Raw genomic sequence first — 27,762 nt, 5'->3', positions numbered from 1 at the left:
ACAAACCAAATGCCTCCTACAATTCAAAAATTCCAGAGCCATTGCAAGTCACAGCACTACACTACACATGTTTGCGTGAGCAAATGTGTCTCAACATCTATGTCATGACCAGTGATTAAAGACAGAGGAGGTTGAGAATGGAATATATGTCAATCAAATCAAGGGGTGTAAAAGATGAGAGGAAAAGTCCTATGTAATTTATAACCACACCACTCTTCTATGAACACATAAAAGCATGACATACCTCTCTTGGGATAGTCCAACCAAACTGCGTCCATCCACACTAAGTAACTGATCCCCTGCAGCCAGTCGTCCATCCTGGTTAAATGTTTCATAAAAGGTACATTATACAATAGGAGATTAGCCAAGCTAAACTATGTAGCTTATAACAATTCAAAATTAATCACTGAAATTTTAGTAATTTAATAATTAAAGGTACTACTAACCACATCTGCAGCACCACCTTTGACCACAGATTTGACATAGATTCCAAGTTTATCTTGACCAGCCCCCTAGAAAGAGATAAAACAATTCTTATTACATATGCACAATAAAGGTTGCTTTTTCTGACAAGCAGCAAATCGTGCCATTCTCCCCACATTAATCCCTTCCCACCCCACGCAACTACTAAGCTTGCTTTTCACCTTCCCAACCACACTTCTGAAGCCACTTCTCTCTTCTGTTCTGCAGTCCTGCTTTGCAACCATTTTCATCTTCACTCCCATATCCATGCCTCCTCCTCTTCCCCCTCCTTTCGTGCATCCTCACTGCACATCCTGCTAACCTGCATCTTCTTCTTCCCACACATTACAACTACTAAGCACCCTTTTCGCCTTCCACCCCATTCTGAAGCTATCATCCCCTCCTATTCCACAGACCCTTTCATGCAAATGCTTTCACCTGCATTCCCACACCTCTTATTCTCCTTTTCACAGCTCTTTGCATCCCCATTTTCACCTTCATCCTCTTTTTCCTATCTCCCTCTTCCTCCTTTTTTCCAACTCTCCTCTGCGCATACATCACCCCTTTTTCATGCCTCCTCCTAGTTAACAGCCCCCTTTGCATTCCCCCCTCTTCCATGATGATGTTACTGTACCTTTAAGATGAACAGACTCTTAAGCCTGTCAGCTGAATAATGTTAAGTTCAGTTGATTGATATTGCACACATATGAGTGTTTGCTTGTTTAAAAAAAACATTTTCCTGTTAGCTCCCTCCTACCTTGCTTTACTCAAACTTCTGTTGCTTTAAACCACCACTTCATATTTGCTCCCCTATCCCATCCTGAATTAATGCACATTCAGGATTGGGACACAAAACTACAAATCCTCCAACAGGGGCTGTGTGATGACATTCTTTACATTTTGTTTTATTATACAAATAGAAATATAGGAGTGTGATGATATTGCAGTTTCACTTAACCATTTACCCACTGATAACTAAAATATAAAACTATTTGATATAAGGATCTCACCGAACTCTATGACCATCCCTGTACTTATATTACTGATTGGCTGGTGGGCAGAGGAACTGAGGGGAAAATATTAGGTGGTCCAGGGCAAGACAATGCAAGTTCATAGTTGAACTGTGAGGTGAACAAGTACTGCCAACTCTTAATTCAGACTCTTCAACAGCTACATCACACTATATCCCTGGTTATTTTGTTAGCTTGCAATTTCTTAAACAGAAGCCCTGCTGAATTTATGTGAGTTGCATTGCATGTGTATTGTTCAATGGCTTCTAAAACTGAAATACAAGAATATACTTCTGTGAATGAACATTTGCAACCAGTATTAATCCCCCCCTTTCCACAGCTTCTTCCTTTTGCTCCAAATTCCTTAACAGAACCTTTGATTTTGTAAACCGCAACAAGTGTGGCAGAAGAAGCAAAGGGTATAAATTATTATTATTATTATTATTATTATTATTATTATTATTATTATTATTATGTGCCCAACCCTCAATATACCAATCTTATCTTTAATATCTATACAGCACTTATAACACTTTTTACACCTTGTAAGTATTAAAATAGATTCTAAAGCAAGAGAACTCATCTGTAACAAATTTACTTCCATACATACATGTGGTATAAGTATAGGCATACATATACTTCCATATGTACTATATGTATAAGTCAGACCACTGGTCTCCTTAGCACAATACTGTAGACACCCAACTGTCAGCGGAATTCAGGCAGACTCCATCAAAGCCCTACCTGGAAATAATGGGGTTTGAATGTGGGGTTATTTGCATGCAAAGCATGTGCTCAACCACTGGACTATTGACTTTCCCTAGCTAGGAACCTTCCCCCGCTATATATGCAGCTCAATTTGCTGCATAACTTTAGTCTACATAGAAGGTAGAAAGGACTTTGCTTCTAACTGTCAGAGGGGCACTTGTATGTTTTGTCCATTTTTTAAATCTCCATGTGGAAAACAGAACTCTGAGTGATCTCTCAAGTGTCAGAGAAGAGTCGCCTGATGTTCTGTAAATGTTACAAACCCTCCCATTCATGGAAAGGAGTTGCAATTCAGTGGAGGCTCCCACTCATGGAAGTGGTTTGTGATTTTTTGCAAATTCCCTGTCTCACTGTGATCCTCCAGAATAAATGTTCACAGTCCGTGAGTGAAAGGGCAACTGGGGAAAACCACCTCTCTTCTATACTCCTTATTTGAGTGGGAGTGTTCTGTGTGTGTAATGCTGCTCATAGATCTCTGGATCAAAGGCACTCAATCCACACTGCAATCAGGCCATTTACTTTTCCCATTTGGGCTATAGTGGCTCTCATAAAAGCTTGTTTCTGAGACATAGCAGAACAGAAAGTGAGAATGATATAAAGCTTTTCACATTCTTTCTATACATTCTTCTTCAAGAAACTGCTAAACAGTGACAATATCAGCTACTAATCCTATTTGAAAATTTGAAGTAGTGGAAGCTGAAGTTGGTTAGAGCATGGTGCTGATAACACCAAGGTTGCAGGTTCAATACCCATATGGGACAGCTGCATATTCCTGCAGGGGGTTGGACTAGATGATCCTCAGGGTCCCCAACTCTACAATTCTATGATTTTAAGAGCAGTGTAGAAAAGAAGGATCAAGCTTTGTTCTTCTTTTATCCCATCTTAACATAAGCTTCGGAATCCAGAATAACGGTAGCTATATTAGTTACAATTCATAAAAGAATTAGGTGCTTGAGGCTGCAATCCTAAATGCAGCTATCATTACTTTACATTGCTATCATTACTTTAACATATTACTTTTAAGTAAACATACATAGGATTGTTTGTAAGTATGCAGAACTGTTAGGCTGTGAACATCAACAATACATTAAAGGTTAGATGAAAGCCCTTTGTTGAAAAATCCATTTTTACATAAATCAGTGGTTTAATGCAGTATTGCACTTTCCTAATGCAATGATTTTCTTTCTACTATTGTCATTGATAATAAATATTTTCTCAATCATTACTTGAAAGAGTTATTGAGTTTTCCTTTCTAATATCAAAGTACAGGCATAAAAACAAAACACTGCTTTATAGTGAATGTTTTGACTTTTCCTTGTGAAGAGTGGTGACTGACACAGAGAAAAATGTGTGTTTCAACTATGATTGTGTTTAGGTCAACTATGCCATCAAGTAGTTCAGTATCAATACTTACATCAATCTAAATGGCATGTAAATAACGAAAGGAACCTCTACAGAAATAAATATATTGAAGTCAGTTAATTTTATTCTTATTTAGTGTTTAGATTGTTAATTTTAATATGTTTTAACATTCTTCACACAACAAAATCACAAGATTTATAAAGATATTTCTGGATTATAGATGGAAGGAAAAGCGCACATCTTACATTATTCATAATCTTTCAATAGTAAATGAAGCAATTGTTCACTTGACAGACTACAGTAGATTAAAACCTCTCACTAAGTTTGTCATTGAAAAGCACAGAAAAGGAACTGGCTTAAGGTAAAAATTTATTGTGCTAACTTTTAAAAAGAACATCACTTAGCTGCATGCAACAACAAGTAGTGCTAAATGAAGTAGTCACTGACAACTTAAATTGGCCAAAGTACAGCAAAAAATACTGGAATAATGTTTAAACGTTTATAGGAAAGCACTTTTTGAACAGACTTACCGAGGATTCTGTTCTTCCAACGACAGAAAACCACATTTTAACTCCAGAAATACAACTCTTCAATCCTTTTTCAGCCTTCAACTACAACCCAAACATCAGTCTGCCAGATTTTCCAAAACACCCAGCAAGACAGCTCTGAACTGGACACTGATATAGCATAGCATTTATCAACACTAGTTACAACCAATACAATATTCCAACCCTTTGTACAATCAGTTATGCTACTCTGCCTTTAGTTTATCATTAAGAGCTTTATTAAACTATAGGCACTGCCTGGAAAAATCAAGGCGGCCGTTTCAGTAAGATACAGAAAATCCAAATTAAACAGGAAGTAAGTGCTGGCCCACAGATGGGAAGAAGTCGTATGCTAACCCCTCCCCTCACTCCCCATCCTACCCCGTGATATATTTTTAAAGTAAACTGCATGCACACACTGCTTCCAAATCATCTGGATTTCATAAAATGTAACCACAGTGTGGTTGGAAGTCAGGCAGCATTTAGCATCGAAACATCTTTCAGGCTTAGAGCACTAAATTCTGCCCTTAGTCTCTTAGTATTACTGCCCCCCTGACCCCCGAGCAATCCAGCCACTACCACCAAAAAAGTACTCCTGCTATAGAAAAGTCTTGCAACAGAAATGAAGCATCAGCAAGGCCACTACTGGAAACCATTACAGTGGTACCTCTAGATATGTACTTGATCTGTTACGGGGTGACATTCTCACCCCAAAAAGTACTTATCCGGAGCGGCACTTCCGCGCATGCGCGAAGTGCCGATAGAACGCTTCTGCGCATGTGCACTCAGTGGAACCCGGAAGTAAACATTTCCGGGTCCGCCGCGTTCTTAAGCTGAAAATACACAACCCGCAGTATTGTGAGTGTAATTTGGACATGCATAGGAATTCAGGACTATCTCTAGCAAATTGCTCTGGAACTCAATCCTTTGTGAGGATGACCAACACAGTCCCTTTCCTGGACCACCTTACCCTGATTGCTTAGCTTCTGAGGAAGCAACCCTTTCTTCAGATAAAGGGGAGGAAAGTGCACCAGCACTGTTGCTGTGTTAAAATGGCACAGCAATTTGGGAGTTGAGGCGAGGAAGAGGCATAGGAGTGGCAGTGGTAGCAATGACCATCCAGAGGGAGCGCTTGAGTGGAGGTTGCCAGAATTGTGACCATGGGCACAGTGGTGCCCTAGAGGTCTTCCCCTAGGGCTCACCAAGCCTCTGAGGCCTTCCTCCCATTCAGTAACTATTTCACCATGAGGTAGGTTTTCTTTGTCTCCCTTGAAAAGTATACAGAGCCGAAGGAGAAAGTTAGAAAAATGGTGTATTTTCTCACTTCCTCTTTCTGCTCTAAGTGTTTTTCTACTGAATTAATTCTATTGAATATGACTTTTACAGAGATTCACTGAAAAAGTGAAGTGTGTGCATGCGCTCTCTCTCTCTCTCTCTCTCTCTCTCTCTCTCTCTCTCTCTCTCTCTCTCTCTCTCTCTCTGGAGAGATAGATTGTGTGATTCCCTGATTCAGGGAAGGTAGAAAAGAAGTGGCCAGAGGGTGTGATGTCCACAGCACCTGCTCAAAAATCTACATCTGTCCAGAGCTCTTAAAAAGTTGAAGGTCTCGCCTCTAGAGATTCTTAGTGTGCAAATTTGCCCTGTGTCCTGCACCTGCCAGAAACAGCCCTGCCCACATTCATACTCTGGGGCAACTAACCACGTCCTAAGTAAAAATGTATCAATCAGCAAAAATATCACTAAAGTTGCACTGTTCATTTGTATCTTAATAGCAGAACACAAAAGTGAATGACTTGCTTCTGGCTTAAATGATGCAAGATCATTATTGAAATAAACAGTACAGATCTTAAAATTTATTCCTTGAAATATAAATGCTGTTTTAAAACACTGCCACCTACCAACTAGCTGTTTAAATTTGTTAAACGTGTGGCAGCTTTACAATACTGGTACAGTACACCATCTGGTGGTTGGAAACTGGTGGCACAGTAATTCACATTAGAATGTACTGTTTTTCACATTAATTCACATTAGAATGTACATCTCAGAAAAGTCATCAGGGTGAGCCTCTCTCCTGCCTGTTCACTCCCCACACCTCAGTCAATAGGATGAGATGCAATTCAGTTACTCACTTTATGGCTACTGTGGACAAAATCAAAACCTCTCTCTTTCTCTGTGTATATATATACACGTACACACTTTATATATCACTCCTTTCAAACTTTTTAATGTTTTAGAAAGATAACTAATGGGTATAAGGATATTCAATAACTTTTCATAACTAAAGAAGTTGCTGTGTTTTTAGTCAAAATTATTCTCTCCCCTATTTTTTGTCCTCGATATTTGAGAAAATCTTCCCTGCATGCCCTCCCTCCCAAACCTAACTTCTTAAAATGAGTCACATTCAACTTATTAAGAGGAAATGCTGGTTTGTAAAGGGTGCAAATTGTAAGCAAGGTGTTTCTCATATATAAAGAATATGTATCACACAATACATAAAAGTTTTTGTTTCAATTATTCACTTAATATTCCAAAAAGAAAAACTTGAGTGTCTAGATTTGTTCTTGCCGTGAGATCATGAAAATAGATCTCTATATCCTATATTTTCACTGTCCTATCTGTCACTGTGCAACCCCCCATTGCAGGTTTTGGAGTGCCTCATCAGAACCCTAGATTTGCATGAAAACAGGATGGGATAGAGGACCAAAAGACAAAGCCTATTGCACAACAGCAGTAGCATGTGAGTGAGAAGAGAGGGACACTGGGAGCGGGGCAGGGGGGGGAGGGATTGTTTAAGACAGGGGTACCCAAACTAAGGCCCGGGGGCTGGATGCGGCCCAATTGCCTTCTCAATCCGGCCCGCGGATGGTGCAGGAATCAGCATGTTTTTACACAAGTAGAATGTGTCCTTTTATTTAAAATGCATCTCTGGGTTATTTGTGGGGCATAGGAATTCGTTCATATTTTATTTCAAAATATAGTCTGGCCCCCCACAAGGTCTGAGGGACAGTGGACCGGCCCCCTGCTGAAAAAGTTTGCTGACCCCTGGTTTAAGACAATGGGGGCTATCTGAAGGGAGGAACACTGAGGATTGGAAAAACAACAAAGGATAAATAGTGGAAATGGGGACAACACAGAGGCCAACATGAAAAAGCTACCACAACAAAGTCTTTCTCTACTCCCTTCTTATGGTACTCAAGGCTTGTTTTAAATTGCCACTTTCCCCCCCATGTCTCTCCATTGTTGTCTCCCTCTTTCATTCCTCAGCTACCTTGTGTATAAGATAAAGGAGCCCTCAAATATTACTTCACTCCTGGTACCATGTGTGTCCAGATTCAATGCAGTAATTTAATACTGTACAAGTATTTTATTAACAAGCAAACACCATATATGTACAACATCCATCACTTAACCACCCCTAACTGAACCAGCTGGCAGTCTTCAAAATTCTATTCTTAAAGGTACAGTAACATTTATCTGCAGAAGTAGGAGGGGGAGGAGGTACAAAAATAGGAGTGAATATGAAAGTGAGGGCATGAAAGGGGCTGCAAAACAGCCTTGCTTGGGTTTTTGTGTGTGTGTGTGTGTGTGTGTGTGTGTGTGTGTGGAGCAAGCAGGAGGACAGAGCTTTCTAGTATATTTATATATTCCTACCTTAGCAGCCACAATGCTCAGACCCATCCCATTTTGTTTCTTTAGTGTCACAGTGATTATCTCAGGTTCCTTCCTTAAGGGATGAGCCTACAGAAACAAAGCACAGATTAAACTCTGTATTCCACGACACTGAGCACAGCAGTAAGAATTCATTCTGGGTACTTTAATACAGTTGCAGGTAATTCTGCTCTCAACTTACTTCTATGCTGCAAAATGAAGCACTTTGAATAGCTTAAGGAAAGCACTAATATGCTATGCTGAAGGAAAAATATAGTAAATCCAATCATCTGTATTTTAACTCTCTAGGTGCCACCCTAAGTAACAGGTTAGTTTCTGCATATGGTTTACGTCCTCTCCCATAATGTCCAGAAGATAAGTACTTGCCAGGTCAGCATTATCTTGCAACAGATGACTTTCATAATCTGCACCTTCAAAATATATTGTCCAAGTTCCTGGTGAACGTGGATGAGGTGTCAATCTGCAGAAACCTAGAAGGGATAGGGTGTGGGAGACAACGTATAACTGAATGTATTCTCCCAGGTCTCATATGAGGTAATTTGAGAGTCCAGAAAAAAAACAAATACCATGCATACAAATGGTTCATTACTAAAAACAGTGTTGATCATCAATGTGACAAGTGCTGTGCTTTTAAAAGACAAAGGAGGCAACACAGAATGTGCATCACATGATAATACAAATCTGGAAAGAAGAAACTCCTTTTCTTGATTTAAGGGATGCCCAAATAAAATCTCCATGACAACAAAAGTTGCTGAAATCCTGCATAAAAAATAATGACAAGAAGAGATTTCCAAACATCTAAAGACAACATGAATTTTACTTAGCTGAGCTACAGCAGAGGAAGCATTTTCTGTCTCAGTACAAGACTAAAAGGACTAACCTCTTTGGCAAAGTGGATCTAAAAATTCTTGCAGCCCATTTGGGATGTTTCTGACAACATCACATGAGTAACCATCTTCTGGCAGAAGAAAGGGTAGCTGTAGATCAGGGTCCTCTTCTAACTGTACTTCTCTACCATCACTTCGAGCCAGCTCATCTGCGGTATTTTCTGCCACCGCTACAACATTTTCTATTAATTCCTAGTTTGGCGGGAGAGAGAGTAAACAATGCTGTACATGAGAATCCAATAATATAAAGTTATCATTTTATACTTTAGCCACCCCAAATTAGCAAATGCGAAATATGTATGTGATATGTTTAGGTTGATGTTGTCTGAAGCAGATACAAGAGGCAAAAGCTTTCATTCAACCGTAGCTGTGAGCTTTAACCCCACCTGCAGGTACCCTTTAAATGAAATTCTTTAAATTATTAGAAATATATTAAACATTTGTGATCAACAAGTAATACAAAGGGGATTATTATACTGATACCAAAACAAGAATTGCAGGCATTCATTTTTGCAATAGGAAGAAACTGATTTATACTGGATGTTACATATTTATCATAATTAAATCTGTATTTTGAAGAGCAGGAAAAATAATGAAGGGAAACATTAGGTTTTTAACCTAGTTTGACTATTTAGCAGGGGTTTTTTTTGCTCTCGCCACCCTCCCACCTACAATTCAAGAACTTGTAGCAAGCTACACCAGAGATGTATTCCATAAATAGAATACTGCAATGTTTCCCAAAATTGGAAACACAAATAAGTCCAAGAGCACTGAAAATGCATCATTAACCTATCTGTTGATACTCAAAACAATGAAGCAGATTTATGTGCGTCCAATTGATATATGATTGCGCATGCGAGCATTGTGGTGACCTGGAAATGGACGGAAAAGGGGGTGTAATGGGCAGAGCACTGTCATATACAATGACCTGGAACACAACCCCCATGAAAAACATGGGGTTCCTGTATTTTCTTCCTTCTCTATGTGAGCCGGAATAGGCTACTCAAGCTAAGAATTACTATCACCGTTTAAAAAATGGGGTTCAGATGTCTCAAACTTTTTATTATTACATAAAGTTAGCATTATTTTTTCATACTCTACCCCGTAACTTTCACTATATAAACATTTATAGGGAAATTATGTTTAATAGCCTTAATAAGAACCTCCCCACAATAAATAAATAAATAAAAGTCAAGATTAACTCACGGTTGGAATAAATGGCTCATCTGGGGCACAATGATAATTTTGTAGCAATGCATGCAGTTGTAGAGAATTGAGTTTAAAGCAGGTACTGTTGATATTTGGAATGTCTTCACGTGAATACTTATCCATAGTAAGTAAAGTAGTTGCCTGAAAAAGAAGCACAATTAGTAGGATCACTTTTATTTTATGAAGAAACATGACAGTGGACCTCTACACACCAAATTGGGGAGTGGAACCCTGCTCTTGAATGAGTACACATTTTGTGTTTGAAACTCTTAGCACAGGTTAAACTAGAAAACACATTTTTAAAAAATAAGGCAGTTGGTACAAAATAGCTCTCCTCAGTATGGCAAGAAAACAGACCTCTCTGAGGAAAACCACATTGATGCAATTAAGCAACTGAACACCCCAAACCCTACTTTGCAGACACTGGTTTCATATGACTTCATACAGGTGGCTAAGTCTGAATTTCCATTGTTAAATTAGTAGAGGAAAATCTTCCAAGATCATGCAAGCAAGCACTTATTTTTCCTATTACTACCAAATACCTACTTGTACTATCCTACTGAGATGACAATCAGCAGCCAGCTCCAAGCCCTGCTTTTCTGCCCAGGCTTCAATGTGCCCCAGCTGCTGCCGGATGATGGCTCCCCAGTAATGTGAACACAATCCTGAATCTGGATCAGTAACCAATCGGTTAAAAAGCCACATGTTGACAAAGTGGAACAGCTGGGAAAAGAGCTGTATGGTCAATGCAGCGTTCACTCTACATCGCCGCAGCAGGGACATGGCTCCAGTCAGCGTATGCAAGACGTCATCTAGAAGAAAAAATACAATAGTTTACTCAGCTATGCATTCCAGGTTGAGCTACTCTGTTACGTTAAAAAAAGGTAAAGGTAAAGGACTCCTGACAGTTATGTCCAGTTGCAAATGACTCTGGGGTTGCAGCGCTCATCTCGCTTTACTGGCCGAGGGAGCTGGTGTTTGTCCGCAGACAGTTTTTCCGGGTCAGGTGGCCAGCATGACTATGCTGCTTCTGGCGAAACCAGAGCAGCGCACAGAAACACCGTTTACCTTCCCGCTGGTATTTATCTACTTGCACTTTGACGTGCTTTCGAACTGCTAGGTTGGCAGGAGCTGGGACCGAACAACGGGAGCTCACCCTGTCGCGGGGATTCGAACCGCTGACCTTCCAGTCAATATGCGTAATTGGTAATGTCCTTAGCACAAATACTATATTTATATTGTTTGGCACTGCCACAGAACATGGCTTAAAGTCCTCAAAGAAACTGCCTAGGGCAGTTACTGGAGTTATCCAAGTGGGAAGGGCCATGCATTATTCCACACAATTAATATTAATATTAATATTAATTAATAAATAATTAAATAACAATTAATTAAATAACAATTAATAACACAAACACACGCACATGGTTACATTCTAACATACAATATCAGGAAAGATGGGTTAGATATCAATGGCTGCCATGCAGCTTGCTGATGAGGAACTCCGTCTTACTGTACATGCAAAACCACATTGCAGTTCCCTGTAATATATAAGGTCTCCCACTGTGCTCCTCTCATGACAGTAGGCCTTATGCTTAGTACATTATATCATAAAGTGATCTAACCTATTTTAGGCCTTTGAGGATTATTTTCTTCTGGATCATCAAGAAATGCAGGCATGTAGTTGTTAAGCTCTGACTGAAGACAATGAACCAGATATCTGAAAAAAATAAAATTTTGTATAAATATTAAGGCTTCCACCCATTTAAAGAATATTTAGATTCATTAACATAGAAATTAGGCTGATGAAAACCTGCAGCCATGGAAAAAATGAATTTACCTAAGTGTCAACAATTTAGCTTAACATATAATCTACTAGCTCTATCACACAACGCAGATTGCTTGAAACTGGAAAAATAACACCAAAAGGAGTTTATTTTTTTACTTCTAATTACACAGGTCGCTTGTACATTTCACTCTTAATATAAATTAATTCTAATAAAGAATCTTCAGAATTTTTACTGTGCCCAAGTGTAAGGATGAACTCCTCCTCACTTAGAGCATAATAAGATGCGCCAGTAGATTGAGCAACTAACAGATATGATAAACAAATGAATTAACCAACTTTAATTCTTTTAAAAATGAAAACACTGGTAATAGCCAATTAATTATACTCTGAGTAGACCTACTGAAATAAGTGCACTTAAGTTCACTGATTTCAATGAGCTTACTCTGGGTATGACTAACATTGGATAACACTCAATATCTGTTTTTAAAGGCATTTGGAGATAAGAATGTATAACTTTTCCTGAATAAGGAAAAACTTGATGAACGTACTATATACAGAAATCCGATTATCTTACTTGAATGCCATTTGAACTAGGTGTGCCAAAACATCTTGCGCATCTAAGGTGATTCGGCTAAGCTCTCGATCCTGTTTAATGAAGTTTAGCAGCTCAGATGCATTTGCCATCCAGAAAGCAAGTGACCCTGCAATATTCTTCTGTTTCTGAAAATATTTTTCAAAAAGTTGTGTAAACATCAAAAGGAAGTCTTCCTCTGGCAATTCAGCTTGCATTCATTATCAAAAGGCTCTGTTTAGATAGACCAGTACCCCCTCCATATTACCAAACGTAACTCAGTTACCAGATATTTGCAATGATTTTCTATGAAACTGTAAGTAATATATCCTGGACATCTTGCAATTGCTTCAAATTACAAGCGATATTTTAATGATAAATTATTAAATATTCCAAATGCCATTTGTGAAATGGAGTTAGCATGTTGTTATGAAATGTGGAAAGCTTAGATGTATGCATTATCTGGTAATCTGTATGTGCGCAAGCACATGTTGACTAATGCCCATTGTCACCCAGATACTGCTAGCCACTGGCTTTGACACCAAGCAACTCAGTATCGAGTACTGATCTATCTCACCATTTCCCGACCACAAATGCTAGGCCAGGCAACCTCAGATGAGATCCAAAGAACAGAACCACAGACAAAACAAAAAAAAGGGAAGAAAAAGAACTTTTGTCATTATGTCTCCATACTGAAGTGCGTTAAGCAGAAATTATGGAATGCTGATAGGCTGCGCAGTCAAAAAAGGATTTTAGTACTGCATGTTCCAGCTGCTGAATGAGGGTTATGAACTGTTCAATCCAGCTGTAGAAATATTGTATTTTACATGGAAGCAGCATGAGAAACTGAGCTAAGCCAACACAGCTAGGATCAGTTCCTAGCAATATATCCTACCTGATCAACCTGGTCTACCTCCTGGAGAAAAACGAAGGAAATCAAACAGAAGAAAGAAACTTGTGAACATTCATGGTAGTTTTCGAAATCAAACACTAAATATGAAGGCACAAGACTTATGCTCAGTCACATTAAAACATTTTACCACTAGATGTGATACAACTGAGAAAAATTTGCACAATCCTCCAAAGAGTAGCATGGAGATCTGCTCCACAGAAGACAACAGAGCTTTTCCTTTTCATGAGAAGGCAGCTCTCACTTCTCACTGCCAGACATATAGCATTGTAGTCAGGTGAGTTCAGTTTTCATATATTAAACAAAACTAGTAGAAATGTCACAGTTTAAGAGCACTCTTCTATGGTTGTGACTGTTTTATCCCCAGTAATTTTGCCACTAGAATTTCTGCAGTGACAATTAATCCATTTTCTGGATTTTCACTGGGATACTGCTTGTACAATAGCTTATTTTAAAAATGCTTTTAATCTAATTACTATCGAGGAGGGTCTCTGCAAACAGAACTCCAGTGATTAACTGAAATTCTGACATTCTTCCTTCTATTTTACTTCATATTTAAGAATGGATTTACATTTGACTTTCTTGCCTACCACCCTGGAAATATGATTGAAGGGAAGCATAAACATAATTATAATAAAAGTTTGTCTCAAGCTCCATGGAAACTATAGAATTTGCATGCCTAGAGCAGATTGAAAACTATACAATCCTATACATGTTTACTCACAAATAATTACTACTGTATTCACTGGAGCTTACTCCCATGTAGGAATATAGAATTACAGCCTAAATTTAACAGAGGCCCAAGGGAATATGATAGGTGTACATTTTTGTACTTTTTGTTTTATATTACATTTCTGTTAAATAAAAGGCTGATCAGATTTTTGTAATCAAAGCAAAACTGATAACATTCAATCTATCAGAAACTATTGCACAATCTATTGTGAGAATTGCAGATATGCACTCAAAATTGCTACATGATGGTAAGGACTACCATTCCAAGAAATCTAGATGCTACAATCTTGTAAAGGAAGACTGTGTGGAATTGTCTGCCTCAAAATGCATGGTGTGGCATAGTGGCAGGAGTGATAGCATAGTGGCAGGAGGCAGCAGTAGCATGTTGCTTGGAAGAGGGAATCCTACCTCCCAGCAGCACTGCGCTCACAACAGGGATGGACTGAGGGCATTCCAGGTTGACATCAGTGTCTAGCAGTTACACACACCTGTGGGATGCTGATGACACCAACCCAGAGCTCCCCTGACCTCACCACTGCCCTGCCACATACCAGTGCACAAGACCACCACCACCAGGAAGGTGTTGCTACCACCCCATACAACCCTCAATCACTTCTGCTGCCAGGAAGGTTCTACTGGCTTCAATGGGATAGATCTCCATATTATTCAGAGTGTGTAGTACAGGCAGGACTGCGTTCCGAATCTATAGCACTACTAACGTAACAGGGAGACAGGTGAAGACAGAAATAGGACCATTTAAAGAAAAATACAAGTGGAGCCATAATAAATGAATTGCTTTAACAGACAAGTATGTTTTAATTGAAAAATTAAATCTTGGACACAAAAAACTAAAAAACTAAAAACCCTGAGTGATGCTGCTGCTGCTCACATTCGCACCATGTGTACCAAAAATAAAAAAATAAAAACTGAGTGATGAGCAAACTATTTGCAATTGAAAGCCTGAATTTCTTTTAATTCAGTAATTTCTTCCAAGCATTCAAAAAACAACAACTCTTTTTAATATGAAGGCATAAATGAGCATATATAGGAGACAATGGGTTGGATCCAGTTCCCCCTCCATGTTCAGAACTCATTCTGTTCCTGAAAGTAATTGTGAACCAGAGGCGCCTCCCCTGCAATCCACAAGCCACATCCCACACTGAGGTTTTCTTAACCCTTCCCAGTAGTTTACAAGGCATACACAAGGCTGCAAGGGGAAGGAGGATTTCATAAAAAGTGTCTTCCTCCAACAGAGCTCCACCCATGAGAATTCTGGATTTAACACATAAAAAAAGAGGTGTAGCCAATGTGAGGCCTTCCAGATGTTGCTGGACTCCAACTCTAGCCTGTATGTATGGTGGTCAGGGATGACTGGAGTTGTAGTCCACCACTACCTGAAACCATCATGTTGACTACCCCTCCTGTAGACAACAGCATGGAACAAAAAATTTGAGCTGGAGACCCATGCTGGCAAAGAGTGATACCCAATCTTAGCCCTACTCAGATTAAACCTATTGAAATGGACTTGGGCAACAAATGAAACCTAAAGGTTGGTTTACTACTCAAGTCCTACTCGAGTAGACCAATGGAAGATAATGGAAAAGACTAAGGTTTATTAATTTACTCTGAGTAGAACCTAGCTAAATACCATTTAAAATGCTTAAATACAGGGGTTTTCTAAAACCATGATTATCTGAATCTCCTGTTCAATATCTGACATAAAGATCTATACGCAAGTAAGAGACTCCTGTTACTGATCTTATTTTTGTTTTTAGAGGACCTTGATTAGTTTTTTGTTTGTTTGTGTTACACTGCAATTGAAGTCATTTCGTGTGGTATTTATAAACTGCCCTGTGGTATCCATTATCACATTGACCATGTGATTTCAGCCACAGTTATCTAGTTAAACAATCCTGCTAAAAGCGAAGTTTTTTGGGGGTGGGGGTGGGGAGTTAAGCTATGAAAATGTATTCACAGAAATTCTCTTAAAACTGCAGCTTACCTGTATAACTCCTTCCATCATGCTCACCATCTTGTTGACTATTGCAATAACTTTGTGAGTACGTTCAGCAGGACTGATGTCAGGTCTGTACTGGCTCGACAATACATACCGACATGCCATATACAAAACATATGTAGGCGACAGCTTAAAATGAACTGTTGAGCTATTGGTGTAATTTATAATGGCAGACAAAAAGGAATCTTCAGCTGCAAAAACAAGATAAACCAAGATCAGATGAATTTGTAACTTGTTCTATTTATAAGCAAGGTTTATTCCGTGCCCGTCACCACCAAGTCCCAGGATGGGTCACAGAATATACAATTATAAAACACATAAAACTGTTCCAAGTGGAACAGAACAATGTAAATTCAGCAAAAGAGCTTGGTCCCTCAGTACAAGGGACTGGACTGTCAAAGGCCAAGGTAAAGAGGTGCATCTTCAACATATAGCAAAAGGGGTACAAGGAAGATGCTGGACACATTTCTATGGCAAGGACAGTCCACAATTCAGGGGCTGCTACAGAGAAAGCCCTCTCCTGGGACATCATACCCTGCATTTCTAAGGGTAACAGAAGTTCTGAGAGCTCTCTGCATCTCCAAAGACCTCTGCAGATGGTCTTGCAGATACTTGGGACCTAAGTTGTTTATTGCTTTAAACTGCAATGTGAACACCTTGAATTGGGTTTGGAAACAAACTGGCAACCAGTGCAGCTATTTTAAAACAGGGGTTATGAACCCCAACCAGTAATCTGGCTGCTATGTTTTGGACCTGAGTATTTTAAATTGTCTTGCAGGGCAGCCCATATACAACACACTGGCCTACTGCAAAGTGTAGAGTGGCCAGATGTTGCTGTAATTTGCAAAGCAGGCCACTAAAGAAAACGGACCACTACAGTATACTGATTTGCAGGAGGCTAACTTTTTAATAGGTTGAGATCTTTATGCCAAAGAAAGTGTGACTTATCTGATCTAAGAAAATATCTGGGAGTGATTCCTGTAACCTTTGGGAGGGTCTAGAAATATTTTGAAGGTACATAAAGGAACCTTCTGACAAATGGCTCTGCAAATATGCAACTTCATGATTTTTTTTCTTTAAAAAATATTTTATTTTCAACAAAATTTAGATACTGGTTGATTTTAGTAAAACCTAAGTGGTTTACAAGTTTACTTAGTAAAACCTAAGTAGTTAAATTTCCTAAGTAGTTTAAAATTATTGATAAAACCGGTGTCTTTATTTAATGCAATAGTTGCTTCTATTTCTGCCTTCATCTCTTATTTCTAAAAACTTTGTGGTCCCATGGGAAAGGCATAGGATTGATAGCTATAACCTTTAACAACTATTTCACTTTGTAGCATTTCACTGGCTTCTGTAAGGAGTATGACCGGAACTGAGGGGAAAATGTGACCACTGTAACTTTTCAAACTGCTCGCATATTTGAAGTTATCTATGAGAATGAAATAAAAACTGTTAATAAAAATTGCCACACCTAACCAGATTTTGTTTGAAATGTTATTACTTACAGCTTTCCCTGAATTCAATGCTTGCAGGTAATATCAATTCAGGTCCATGTGCGTCCTGAGGTCTACAGACAGAAAGCAGATCTTTAAAAGTCCAGTTTAAAGAGTGAAAATTAATTCCACTATCAAAAGATACAGACTTCTCCAAAGGCTTTGCTTCTGGGACTTTATACACCATTTTTGTTCACATGAACTGAAAAATACAGTACTGGGGGGGGGATTGATTCTCCCCTCTTCTTGTTAGATTCACTCTCAAGTTATACTTGATCATTAACAAGATAGATCATGAACTGAAGGTCTGCATTATAGATGAATATGAAATTTTAATGAATTTGCAGTGCACAAGGCAGCCTGTCAGCTGCTGTAAACAGCTCATGTTACACACACAGACCCCTGCATGAGGCTACATAAAAGAAGAACGAGAGGTTAGCTTACTAGCACCACACTAAATCCACAGGTGCTACTACAATGTAATAGATACAACTATTTCAAAAACTATGTTTTTATGAGACCTGGAAGGCTGGGTCATATGCAAGTAGGTCACTTAAGGAATGACTAATAGCTTAATATGTGAACTAATGTGACATAAAGTGACAGGGAAAATTAACTGTGGTTTTAGACTTTAAACTGCCCGTTATCACTTTCAAATGTGTAAACCAGAGAGTCTCTGGTTACAAGACGAAGTGTGTGTCTATTACAGAAGTGACATTTACTATGGCCTACAGACTGGAGGGCAAGCCATCCCCCCCCCCCAAATCAATCCAACTGCTCCACACGAACAGAAGTTATTAATATTGCAGTTGTTGCATATGGGATTATGATGATGACTGGAATGTAATGGAAATTAATAAGATTTTGGAACACAGAAATAAAGCAAATAATCAAGCCATCAATCCTAGCATGCAGGAGGCCACTTTATCTAAATTATATAATTGACTGGTATTAATGATTGGTATTAATAATTGTATTATAAATTGGTATTGTTATAATGAGGCCATTATTGAATTGTAATTGAAAACTAATAAAAAATTACTATTTAAAAGAATCAATCCAACAGTACTCCCCTGCAACTTGAAACCTTATGTGGTCACACTTTTCCATTACCAGTAAAGGTTTTCTCCAGTAGTACAAGGCTATTGCCAGCCATTTCAAAATGTGTACTGAGTTTAAATCGGAAATAAGCATATATTTCTCTTGACATTGCATAAGAAACTGACAACCTGAAAATGCCCATTTGAAAATAGATGCAGCAAGTCGTTTATCATCATGGTCTCTGCTCACTAACCTCTTTCAACTCAGTTAAATTTGTACTTGGGAACATTTAATTAGATCTGCCTTCATTCCCTCTTTTGACCATAATTTAATATGACAATGGCTTCCCCAGCTATTCTGCTGACAGTTACACTTAAATATATGTCTGAGTTGTACAATCCACACACACACACCCCACTTTTAAAGCAATATAATGACTGCCTTAGCTCGGACAGATTTCACAGTAAACTTGAACACAATCTGAATCATGACTATTGGCAGGACTATGAAATTGTGATTTGTGTTTTGCTATCTCTTTTACATGAGAAATTCCTGAAGTGGTTTGAAACCTAATACAGTATTCAAAACATGTAAAGGGTTCATAATGCTATCTATGGCAAATGTAGTTCTGAAAGTGCATAGGCTTTCCCCAATCCAAATCATGCAAAAGGCCCACTTGTTTTTGAAAAGTTGTATTGTCCTATTACCACACCTTCGTGTAAAGATCTGCCAGACAGCCTGATATTTATACATATTTTAATGCTCTTTTGCTAAAATGAAATGACCCATGTCTTGCTTTATACTGTATATATATATAAAAAAAAGCACCTATGGAATATTTGAAATCAAATATTTTGCCATTAAAAATAATCTCACAATTCTACATCTTACATCTACATCCTACCATATTCTGTCCTGCTTTTGGGGTAAAATGAAGTTGATTATCAAAATATACAGACTGCCCCTATCAACCTTAGAAATTGAAAAACGTTATTTGGTACCTGCCATCCTGCCTGTGGTAATCCTGCTGTTCTATTCTGATCATTGGCTTGACCATGCCTCGTTCAGCTGTGCTGGATGCCGACATTCTGTCACTGTCCAATCTGTTGGTACTCTGTTCCACACAAGATTAGAAGCATTTATCACAAAACATATCAGAGATTTGCCTTGCCCACCCTTTCTCTGCAACTACAGTGGTACCTCGGTTTATGAACACAATTGGTTCTGGAAGTCTGTTCATAAACGGAAGCGTTCATAAACTGAAGCGAACTTTCCCATTGAAAGTAATGGAAAGTGGATTAATCTGTTCCAGACGGTCCGCGGAGTACTTAAACTGAAGCGAACTTTCCCATTGAAAGTAATGGAAAGTGGATTAATCCGTTCCAGACGGGTCCGCAGAGTACTCAACCTGAAGTGTACTTAACCCGAAGCATGGGTGTAATTGGTTCCGGAAGTCTGTTCATAAACTGAAGCATTCATAAACTGAAGTGAACTTTCCCATTGAAAGTAATGGAAAGTGAATTAATCCGTTCCAGATGGGTCCGCGGCATTCGTAAACCGAAAATTCGTAAACCGAGGTGTTCATAAACCGAGGTTCCACTGTTTAAGTTAATGTTGGCCACATTTTAGGGTGTGGTTTCTATTTATGTGAGAAGTGAGTTCCAATAGTGGACTCCTGGACAGTGATCCAATACTACTTTGAAAGGTACAGAAATTCAATACAGAGGTTCCTTGATAAAACTATCTGAAAAGGTTGATTTTCAGTGTAAAAATGCTTTTTACAAGACCTAAGTGAAGTTCATATTTAATGAGAAACCATACTTTAAATTAAGTACAACTCCCTATGATGGCTAAACCTAGGGAAATGTGGTTTGATAAGCTATGATTAATAAAGTTATGAAACCTTGTTCTGATCCTGCCTAGTTCTGACTAGCCATAGTTTAAACTGACCACAATTCCAAGTCTGGATGTCACAGAGAAGTGTAATAATATCCCATCATAAGCTTTCAATCTCCTTCTCATGTACAATGGTACCTCAGGTTACAAACGCTTCAGGTTACAAACTCCGCTAACACAGAAATAGTACCTCAGGTTAAAAACTTTGCTTCAGGATGAAAACATAAATCATGTTCCGGCGGCGCAGTGGCAGCAGGAGGCCCCATTAGCTAAAGTGGTGCTTCAGGGTAAGAACAGTTTCAGGTTAAGAACAGACCTCCGGAACGAATTAAGTTCTTAACCCGAGGTACCACTGTATATATACATCCGAAGAGTAAAGAGAAAGGAGGAAATATGAACGGCTGAGGCTTGTGCATATAAAATAAAACTATGACAACACATGAAGCCTTAAATATGTTTTAGTAATATATACTGAAAATCTGGCCATGAAGTCAACCAAAAAGTGTTCGTTCAAAGAGTAGAGGCTTACTACTCTTTAAAGAAAGCTTACTGACTGATTTCATGGCCAGATTTTCAGTATATATTACTAAAACGTATTTAAATTATTAGTTGTAAAATGACTTAGCACATTTCTAGGCCTGGTGACAATTTGTTACCTTGCTTGCAGGCAATCCTGTTCCACTATGGACATCTCCTTCTAAGTCAAATGTAGTTTCCTGTACAGCTCTAAAAAGACAACATATATTCAAGAACTAGATCAGGGGTCAGCAAACTTTTTCAGTTTTTCAGACCTTGTGGGGGGCCGGACTATATTTTGGAAAAAAAATGAACAAATTCCTATGCCCCACAAATAACCCAGAGATGCATTTTAAATAAAAGCACACATTCCATTTATGTAAAAACAGCAGGCAGGCCCCACAAATAACCCAGAGATGCATTTTAAATAAAAGGACACATTCTACTCATGTAAAAACATGCTGATTCCCAGACCGTCCGGGGGCCGGATTGAGAAGGTGATTGGGCCGCATCCGGCCCCCGGGCCTTAGTTTGGGGACCCCTGAACTAAATTATTAGCAACATACAATATCCAGAAACATAACACAATGTTTAGACTAATTGCTTCTGGAATTTGTTACTAGCTGATACATTATGTTTACACACAGAAAGATTTTATCTCATTTTCAAAGAATGACACTATAGAAAGGTCACTAAAAGTAATTTAGGAAGTTACTTCAAAACTGCCACATTTTAATCTGTTCTGCTCATTGATATTCTTGTCATTATTTTATTTGTTGTACTTATTGTTGGCTCTCATAGTCATTTTATGGAAAGGCAGTGCAGAAATGTTGTAAACAAAACGCTCGCTCTCTCTCTCTCTCTCTCTCTCTCTCTCTCTCTCTCTCTCTCTCTCTCTCATGCAAATACAAAGATAGTCCAACACTTGTTTCTTCATGCTACTACAGTTCAGGGACCACTGTGATTTTCATCATGCCTAACCTCATGACATATAAAGAATACAATTAAATGGATGTAATATGAAAGGCGCGCAGCATTTTCTTCCTTGTTTTTATAAAATTATAACATTTATAAAATTATTATAGTATAGCATGGTGCTTTTAGCTATGTTGACTTTGCTCTTTTATTAATGGAACTCTATAACACAACATTAGTTTTAAGTATGAATTAAGCAACTAGAAATTCCAAAAGATTTCACAAGATGGAGCAAGAGTATTAAACATTAGTACCGGTAAGATAACCGTATTATTGTTATCAGGGTTGCCACTTGAAAAATGAAACATTGATATGCCATCATCATCTTAAATAATTTCCTGAGTTTGGGATTATTGCTTGAAAATGGTGATTTACCCAGGTTTGAGTCGTGAACTTTTCACCATGTGTCCTGCATCTAGACGTCCTTTAGGAATGTGATCTTGAATGGGATCCACAAATTTAAATACATGAGAGGTCCCAAACTGAACCTTCATACCACTTTGTAGCATAGTGGTCTCTGAGATCCGCTGACCTTCTACATAAGTCTCGGCATCAATGCTTCTTGGGGTAACTGTAACAACTCCATCCATATTAGTGAGGTCACAATGATGAGGCTGAATTCCTGGACCAAACAACTGAAAATAAATAACCAAAATTTAGAAGCAGCAAAACTGATATCAGTTTTTTTAAAATAATAATAAAATAACAATAACAACAACAACAACAACAACAACAGGAAATAAAACCCATGCTAATATGTACATATATGTTTTGGTTTAAATAAGCAAAGTACTCCCCCCCCCAATATTAATTGCAGTAGTTCAGCATCAAGTTCCTCAAAATGTACCATGAGTGATGGGATCAAATATCTTTCAGAAACCACCAAAAGCTGCCATCTGTGAATGCATGTAAGCTGATAAGTATAATGATTGGGTAATAGCAACATTAATTGATGTAATAACTATGTTATCTTGTAAAAAATACAATACCATCTAGCATCTGTGCTAGTCCACAGACATACGTTTACAACTTTCAAAACTGAAGCCTTTTTTATTTTATTTTTCCTGGTTCCCACTTTCTTAACATTTTTCAGTACACAATTGAACATGAAGCTAAGCGGTTACAATAGAAAGGGTTGACCAGGAGCATTTAAAAATACTGGGCTGTATCAAAAGTAACCTATGCTCAGGAAAGATCCCACTGAAATTTATTAATCTAAGGTAGTCATGTCCATTAATTTAAATGGGAGTACAGGCAACGACCAATTGTATGGCGGTTACGTTCCTGACATCCACGCTTTGGAAGAATGAGCATAAGCCCTCTTCACCCACTTCTGCCCCTGCCCCACCTCCTTTTCCGGCTACCTCCAGGTCGTCACACATAAGTTGGTCATTGCCTATATGTACTTTGAGTGGAACTAACAATGAATACAATCAACTGGATACAATCAACCAGCCAGAACAACTAACTGTCTAGGTTCTGAAAGTCTGGAAAGTATATCATTCCTCTTCCCAGGGTCACACAAAGGTTTCAACAGAATTCAATGTCAAAACAAATGATGGGTTGTTGCAATGATGACATGTTGCAAATTCATGGGCGTATCTAGGATTTTTCTTAGGGGGTGCAGGCCTTTTGTTGGGGGGAAGCTGAACCTCAGTTTGCTATGATTCCAATGGCTTTAGGATTGTGCACTCTCCTTCCTATTTCTCTCTTCTTCGTGTGAGAGGGGGGATCTAAAGTTGCTCTTAAGAATAACCCCCCCCTTTTTTTTGTCTGATCCAAATACAGGAGACTGCAGATTATACAAACCAAACTCTTTTTCTTGACTCAATATACATTTCCTACCTGTATGGAGTTGTCATCAAATTTTTCTGTACCAACTTCTGTCACACTTAACTGCAGACGATAGAGCTTTGGTTTATCTCTTGAGTCAGAGCCATCTGCAAGTAAGAACAAGTTATTTTGTTTGCAGAGGTAATTAAAGCATGTACTTTTTTATAAAAAAAATGAATATACACAAGGACATTGAATAACAAAATACCACTGCTGGAATTCCAAAGCACATTTCAATTAAGTTTTAAAATAGTATTTATTTCAGTAATTATGTTTATGTTATGATACATAAATCCAGGTCTTCAAATAACTAACACTATAAACATATAAAAACATACTAGCACGGGGAAATTTGAGATAATACAGGAAGAAACATTAAATATACAGGCTGACATCCAACTAAGTCACACTTAAAGCAGACACATTGAAATCAATCGAGTTAAGTTAGTTAAATCCCTTTATTTCAATTGGTCTACTCTGAACTAGATATCATTACCTGGTTGTATCAAACTAAGTGATGCTTGGAGTATACCATTTAAATCAATGGACTTCAGTTGGTTTCAACATGTCTACCCTGAGTACGAGTTGATATGATAGAATCCAATTGTTTTCCTAACCATAATTTCCAATTTGTATATACAGTATATTGTATATATTGTAAACCGCCTTGTGATCTTTGAATGAAGGGCAGTATAGAATGTAAATACATACATACATAAAATTTAAAGAGTACAAACAAAATGTTTTAAGAAGTGCTGCCTCCCACTACTGCCCCCCAAAAAGAAACATTGGATTCGTGCACTAAATTATCCCTGATTATATCTTTCAGTAGCTGCTGATGTGCATATTTCCCTTCCTTAGGGTCTATGGATAAAGGGCAAGTTAGAAATATCATAAATAAACAAATAAAATATTCCATTTAGTGGATTTTCTTTTTTAAAAAATGTTCCTCACATTTTAATATATTACAGTTCATGGTTTCTCAGTTCTCACTCTAACTGCATATGAGTAGTGGTGATGTGCACCATACCTCCGAACTTGGCTGCTGGGGAGAATTGTACACATACAGTATCTAAAAGTGTAATTCATGGATCAATTATCCTGAGAGACTGTCAGAAGTACTTTGAGGCTATTGCAACAGGTGAAAAGAAATGCAGCAGAGGGGTGCTTCTAGCAATGCGACAGGCCAGATCCATATCTCCTTACCCCCCTGGCAGGCCAAATTTGACAGGTGAGCAATCAACTGACAATGGGCTTTGAAATTAGGATTGTTGGGACTTCAAAGCTAGTGCAGCAAGATTTGAAAGCCGTGCTGCTGTTTGCAAGTGGCTTTCTAACAGCCCCCATGCTCCTGTTTGACAGAGCTCAAACAGCGCTCTCTCTCTCTCTCTCTCTCTCTCTCTGTGTGTGTGTGTGTGTGTGTGAAAGAGGGAGGGAGGGAGGGAGGGAAGGAGGGCACTTTGTGAAAGTTAGAAACACCATGTGCAAGCAATGATTTCAAAAGAAAGCTGTCTTTTGAAAGCATTGCCTGTGTGCAAGTAGCCATTGTTTGCAAAAGGCATTGTTTTTAGCACCCTCTATGCCCATTTGAAGCTCAAACTGGTGGAGGCAGTGTCTGAAAGCCCTTGAAAAAAGGGAAAATATGCTGTGCAGAAATGCTTTACCGTGTTTCCCCTTTTTAAATTCGTAGTCAAAAAGTAAGCCATGGCAGGGTTTTCCTATAAGTAATAGAAGTAAGACGTACCCCGAAAGTAAGCCGCCATTGCTCCTGCCCAGGGGCGTCCTTCCCATTGGGCTGAATGGCACGGTGCAGCCCGGCGCCCGCCCAGCAGAGGCGCATCGAGGAGGCATGCACACTGAGCCGCCCACGTGTCGGCGGAGCTGCCTCCGTCGAGCGGCGCCCCCCCCACTTAGCCAGGCCAGCTGCCCGATGCCGTGCTCTCCTGGGGTGCAGATCGCCGTGCCTCTGGCAAAGCAGTCTTGAAGGCAGGGAGAGCTGCCGTGGGGATGTAGCCGGGATCGTGCCGCTGCCCGCTGGGTTCACAATGGGGCGGAACAGAGCAGAGAGGTGCCTTTCTCTCTGCACACTGTTGCGAATGAGATGCAGCCCAGGTGGGGAGAGAGAAGCCGCGCTTACTCTGACAGCCTCCACGAAGGGAGAGAGGGACGTTAACCGGTCGAAAGGGACATGGCGTGGCTTTCTCTTTCTAGGATGCCTTTCCCTTTCTTCTGTCCTGATGTGGGCAGGCCCCTTTTGCAGGCGCCGTTAGCGGATCGGTGCCTGGAGCTTGCGGAAGGAAACCTCCGCGCGAGAGTCCTGCAGAGGCAGCGATCCTCCAGGCACCGATCCTGGGGCGGGTGATTGCTCCTGGGGAAGTCGGCGCCTCAGGGCGTGAAGTAGGGAGACAAAGCAAACTTCGCCGCTGTGCCGGAGGTGGGGGAAGAGAGACACCTTTCTCCCGTCAGCGCGGCTCGCCTCGAGTGCGCGAAAGCTGCCAGCTCCGCTGCCACCGTCCCCGAAAGCCCCTGTTTGCCTTTGTAATTTGTCTCAAGCCTCGTGCACTGACGAGGCGTGGAAGCCCTGCGTGGGAGCAGGCAGGACCCTGCCCACCTCTCCCCTGCCCTCCTGCCCAACTCTCCAGATTTCTCCTTTTGTTCCTTTTCACTTTCCCCTCTTTGCCTCTCCTCCTCTTTACGGTTCACTTGTTTTCCTCATCCCCCTTTCCCCTTCGGACACATCTTTTTCAGCCTTCGTTAGTTTGTTCCCCACTTTCCCCGCCTACCAAATTCTATTTTCCTCTCCTCTCTTTTCCACATCCTTCCTTTCCTTTCCTTTCCTTTCCTTTCCTTTCCTTTCCTTTCCTTTCCTTTCCTTTCCTTCCTTCCTTCCTTCCTTCCTTCCTTCCTTCCTTCCTTCCTTCCTTCCTTCCCATCTTTCTTCCTCTCCCTCGTTCTTATTCTTTCTTTCCCTCTCCTTCCTTCTTTCTCCCTTTCTGTCTTCTCTCCCTCTTTCTTTTTCTTTCCTTCTTTATTCCCTTCCTTCTTTCCTACTCTTCTTTCTCTCCCCTCTTTCCTTCCTCTCTCCCTCCCACTCCCTCTTTCCTTCCTTCCTTCCCTCCCTCCCTCTCTCCTCAGAAACATAGGATGCTGCTTTATACTTCTGGCCCTTAAACCCTGGAACCAGGAGAGCAGCTCCAGTGAGTCAACCTCAGCCCAGTTCCAGATCTATGCATCTGTCATCCAGAGCGCAACACACAACCATCTCCTTGAAGTATCAGAAGATCCCACATCTTCAGGTAGCTCTGCGAAGGTCCTGCATGAAACCCTAGCGAGCCTCCATCACCAAGTGCAGTCAATCCTCAGCAAGATGGATCAGAGTTATTATCTGGTATGAGGCCATGTTCTTGAGTCCTTCTTACAGCGCCACCCTCTCTCCTGCTCAGTTGCCTCCCACAGTGTTGGGTAGACTTAAGACGGCCCTGTTCCTGTCACCTCCTCAGCCCCTCCTGCGTGCTCAGGGAGCCAGCAAACCGGCAACAGACGCAGGGAAAAAACACGCCTCTCAGCTGACTTCTCCACCGCCTGTTCAGCGCGCAAATTGCTGTACCGTACCATACTGACGCAATAAAAATAAGACATCCCACCGAAAATAAGCCACCCTGTGTTTTTTTAAGGAAAAAAAGTTATAAGACGGTGTCTTAAAAAAGGGGAAACACGGTACTTCTCTCTATGCTGTGCAGCCAATACAAGATTAAATCCTGTCCTTCCACCCACTGCCTGACACCACCAGTGATCCCAGCCGATGGTTGGGTGAAAACAGAATGGCATTCCAAATGCTACTGTGGGCCAGAGGTTCCACACCCCTGATGTAGCATTTTTCCATACAGGTACATGTTAAATCCCTTTTCCCCAACTGAGCACTCGCTGGATTCCACTGAACATTCACACCAACCATCTAGTTACATAGCAAAGCAGTATTCATTAAGAACAATCCTGATCAATTCCAGTTTAGGGAAGTAATATTAAGATGCTCTTATGTAGATCTATTCTTGCTTCAGCACTTACACAAGTAGCTGC

At 39.8% G+C, this 27,762-nt stretch overlaps 1 protein-coding gene across 45 annotated transcripts in view; it reads right to left on the bottom strand.

Annotated features, from left to right (window-relative positions):
• Window positions 1-27,762, bottom strand: part of AFDN (afadin, adherens junction formation factor) — a 91,817-nt gene that overhangs the window by 20,303 nt on the left and 43,752 nt on the right. For 25 of the 45 annotated variants that reach the window (XM_088666349.1, XM_088666373.1, XM_088666380.1 and 22 more), the window contains 16 exons: window positions 23,698-23,792; window positions 22,228-22,487; window positions 21,018-21,087; window positions 19,467-19,579; window positions 17,437-17,498; window positions 15,917-16,122; window positions 13,168-13,188; window positions 12,276-12,421; window positions 11,538-11,632; window positions 10,459-10,724; window positions 9,910-10,053; window positions 8,697-8,895; window positions 8,183-8,286; window positions 7,799-7,885; window positions 447-512; window positions 245-318 (listed from right to left, as the gene is read on the bottom strand). In XM_088666349.1, the coding sequence (XP_088522475.1) occupies window positions 245-318; window positions 447-512; window positions 7,799-7,885; window positions 8,183-8,286; window positions 8,697-8,895; window positions 9,910-10,053; window positions 10,459-10,724; window positions 11,538-11,632; window positions 12,276-12,421; window positions 13,168-13,188; window positions 15,917-16,122; window positions 17,437-17,498; window positions 19,467-19,579; window positions 21,018-21,087; window positions 22,228-22,487; window positions 23,698-23,792 (2,008 nt within the window). Of the gene's footprint in view, window positions 1-244; window positions 319-446; window positions 513-4,132; window positions 4,153-7,798; window positions 7,886-8,182; window positions 8,287-8,696; window positions 8,896-9,909; window positions 10,054-10,458; window positions 10,725-11,537; window positions 11,633-12,275; window positions 12,422-13,167; window positions 13,189-15,916; window positions 16,123-17,436; window positions 17,499-19,466; window positions 19,580-21,017; window positions 21,088-22,227; window positions 22,488-23,697; window positions 23,793-27,762 lie in introns of those variants that run through there. The other 20 variants (XM_088666356.1, XM_088666358.1, XM_088666363.1 and 17 more) reach the window with 3 other exon arrangements.

This window comes from Zootoca vivipara, chromosome 3 (assembly GCF_965207765.1).
Source record: "Zootoca vivipara chromosome 3, rZooViv2.hap1.1, whole genome shotgun sequence".
Classification (NCBI taxonomy): domain Eukaryota; kingdom Metazoa; phylum Chordata; class Lepidosauria; order Squamata; family Lacertidae; genus Zootoca; species Zootoca vivipara.
Note: the sequence above shows the minus strand (reverse complement) of the source record. Positions and strands in the feature narration are given on the sequence as shown.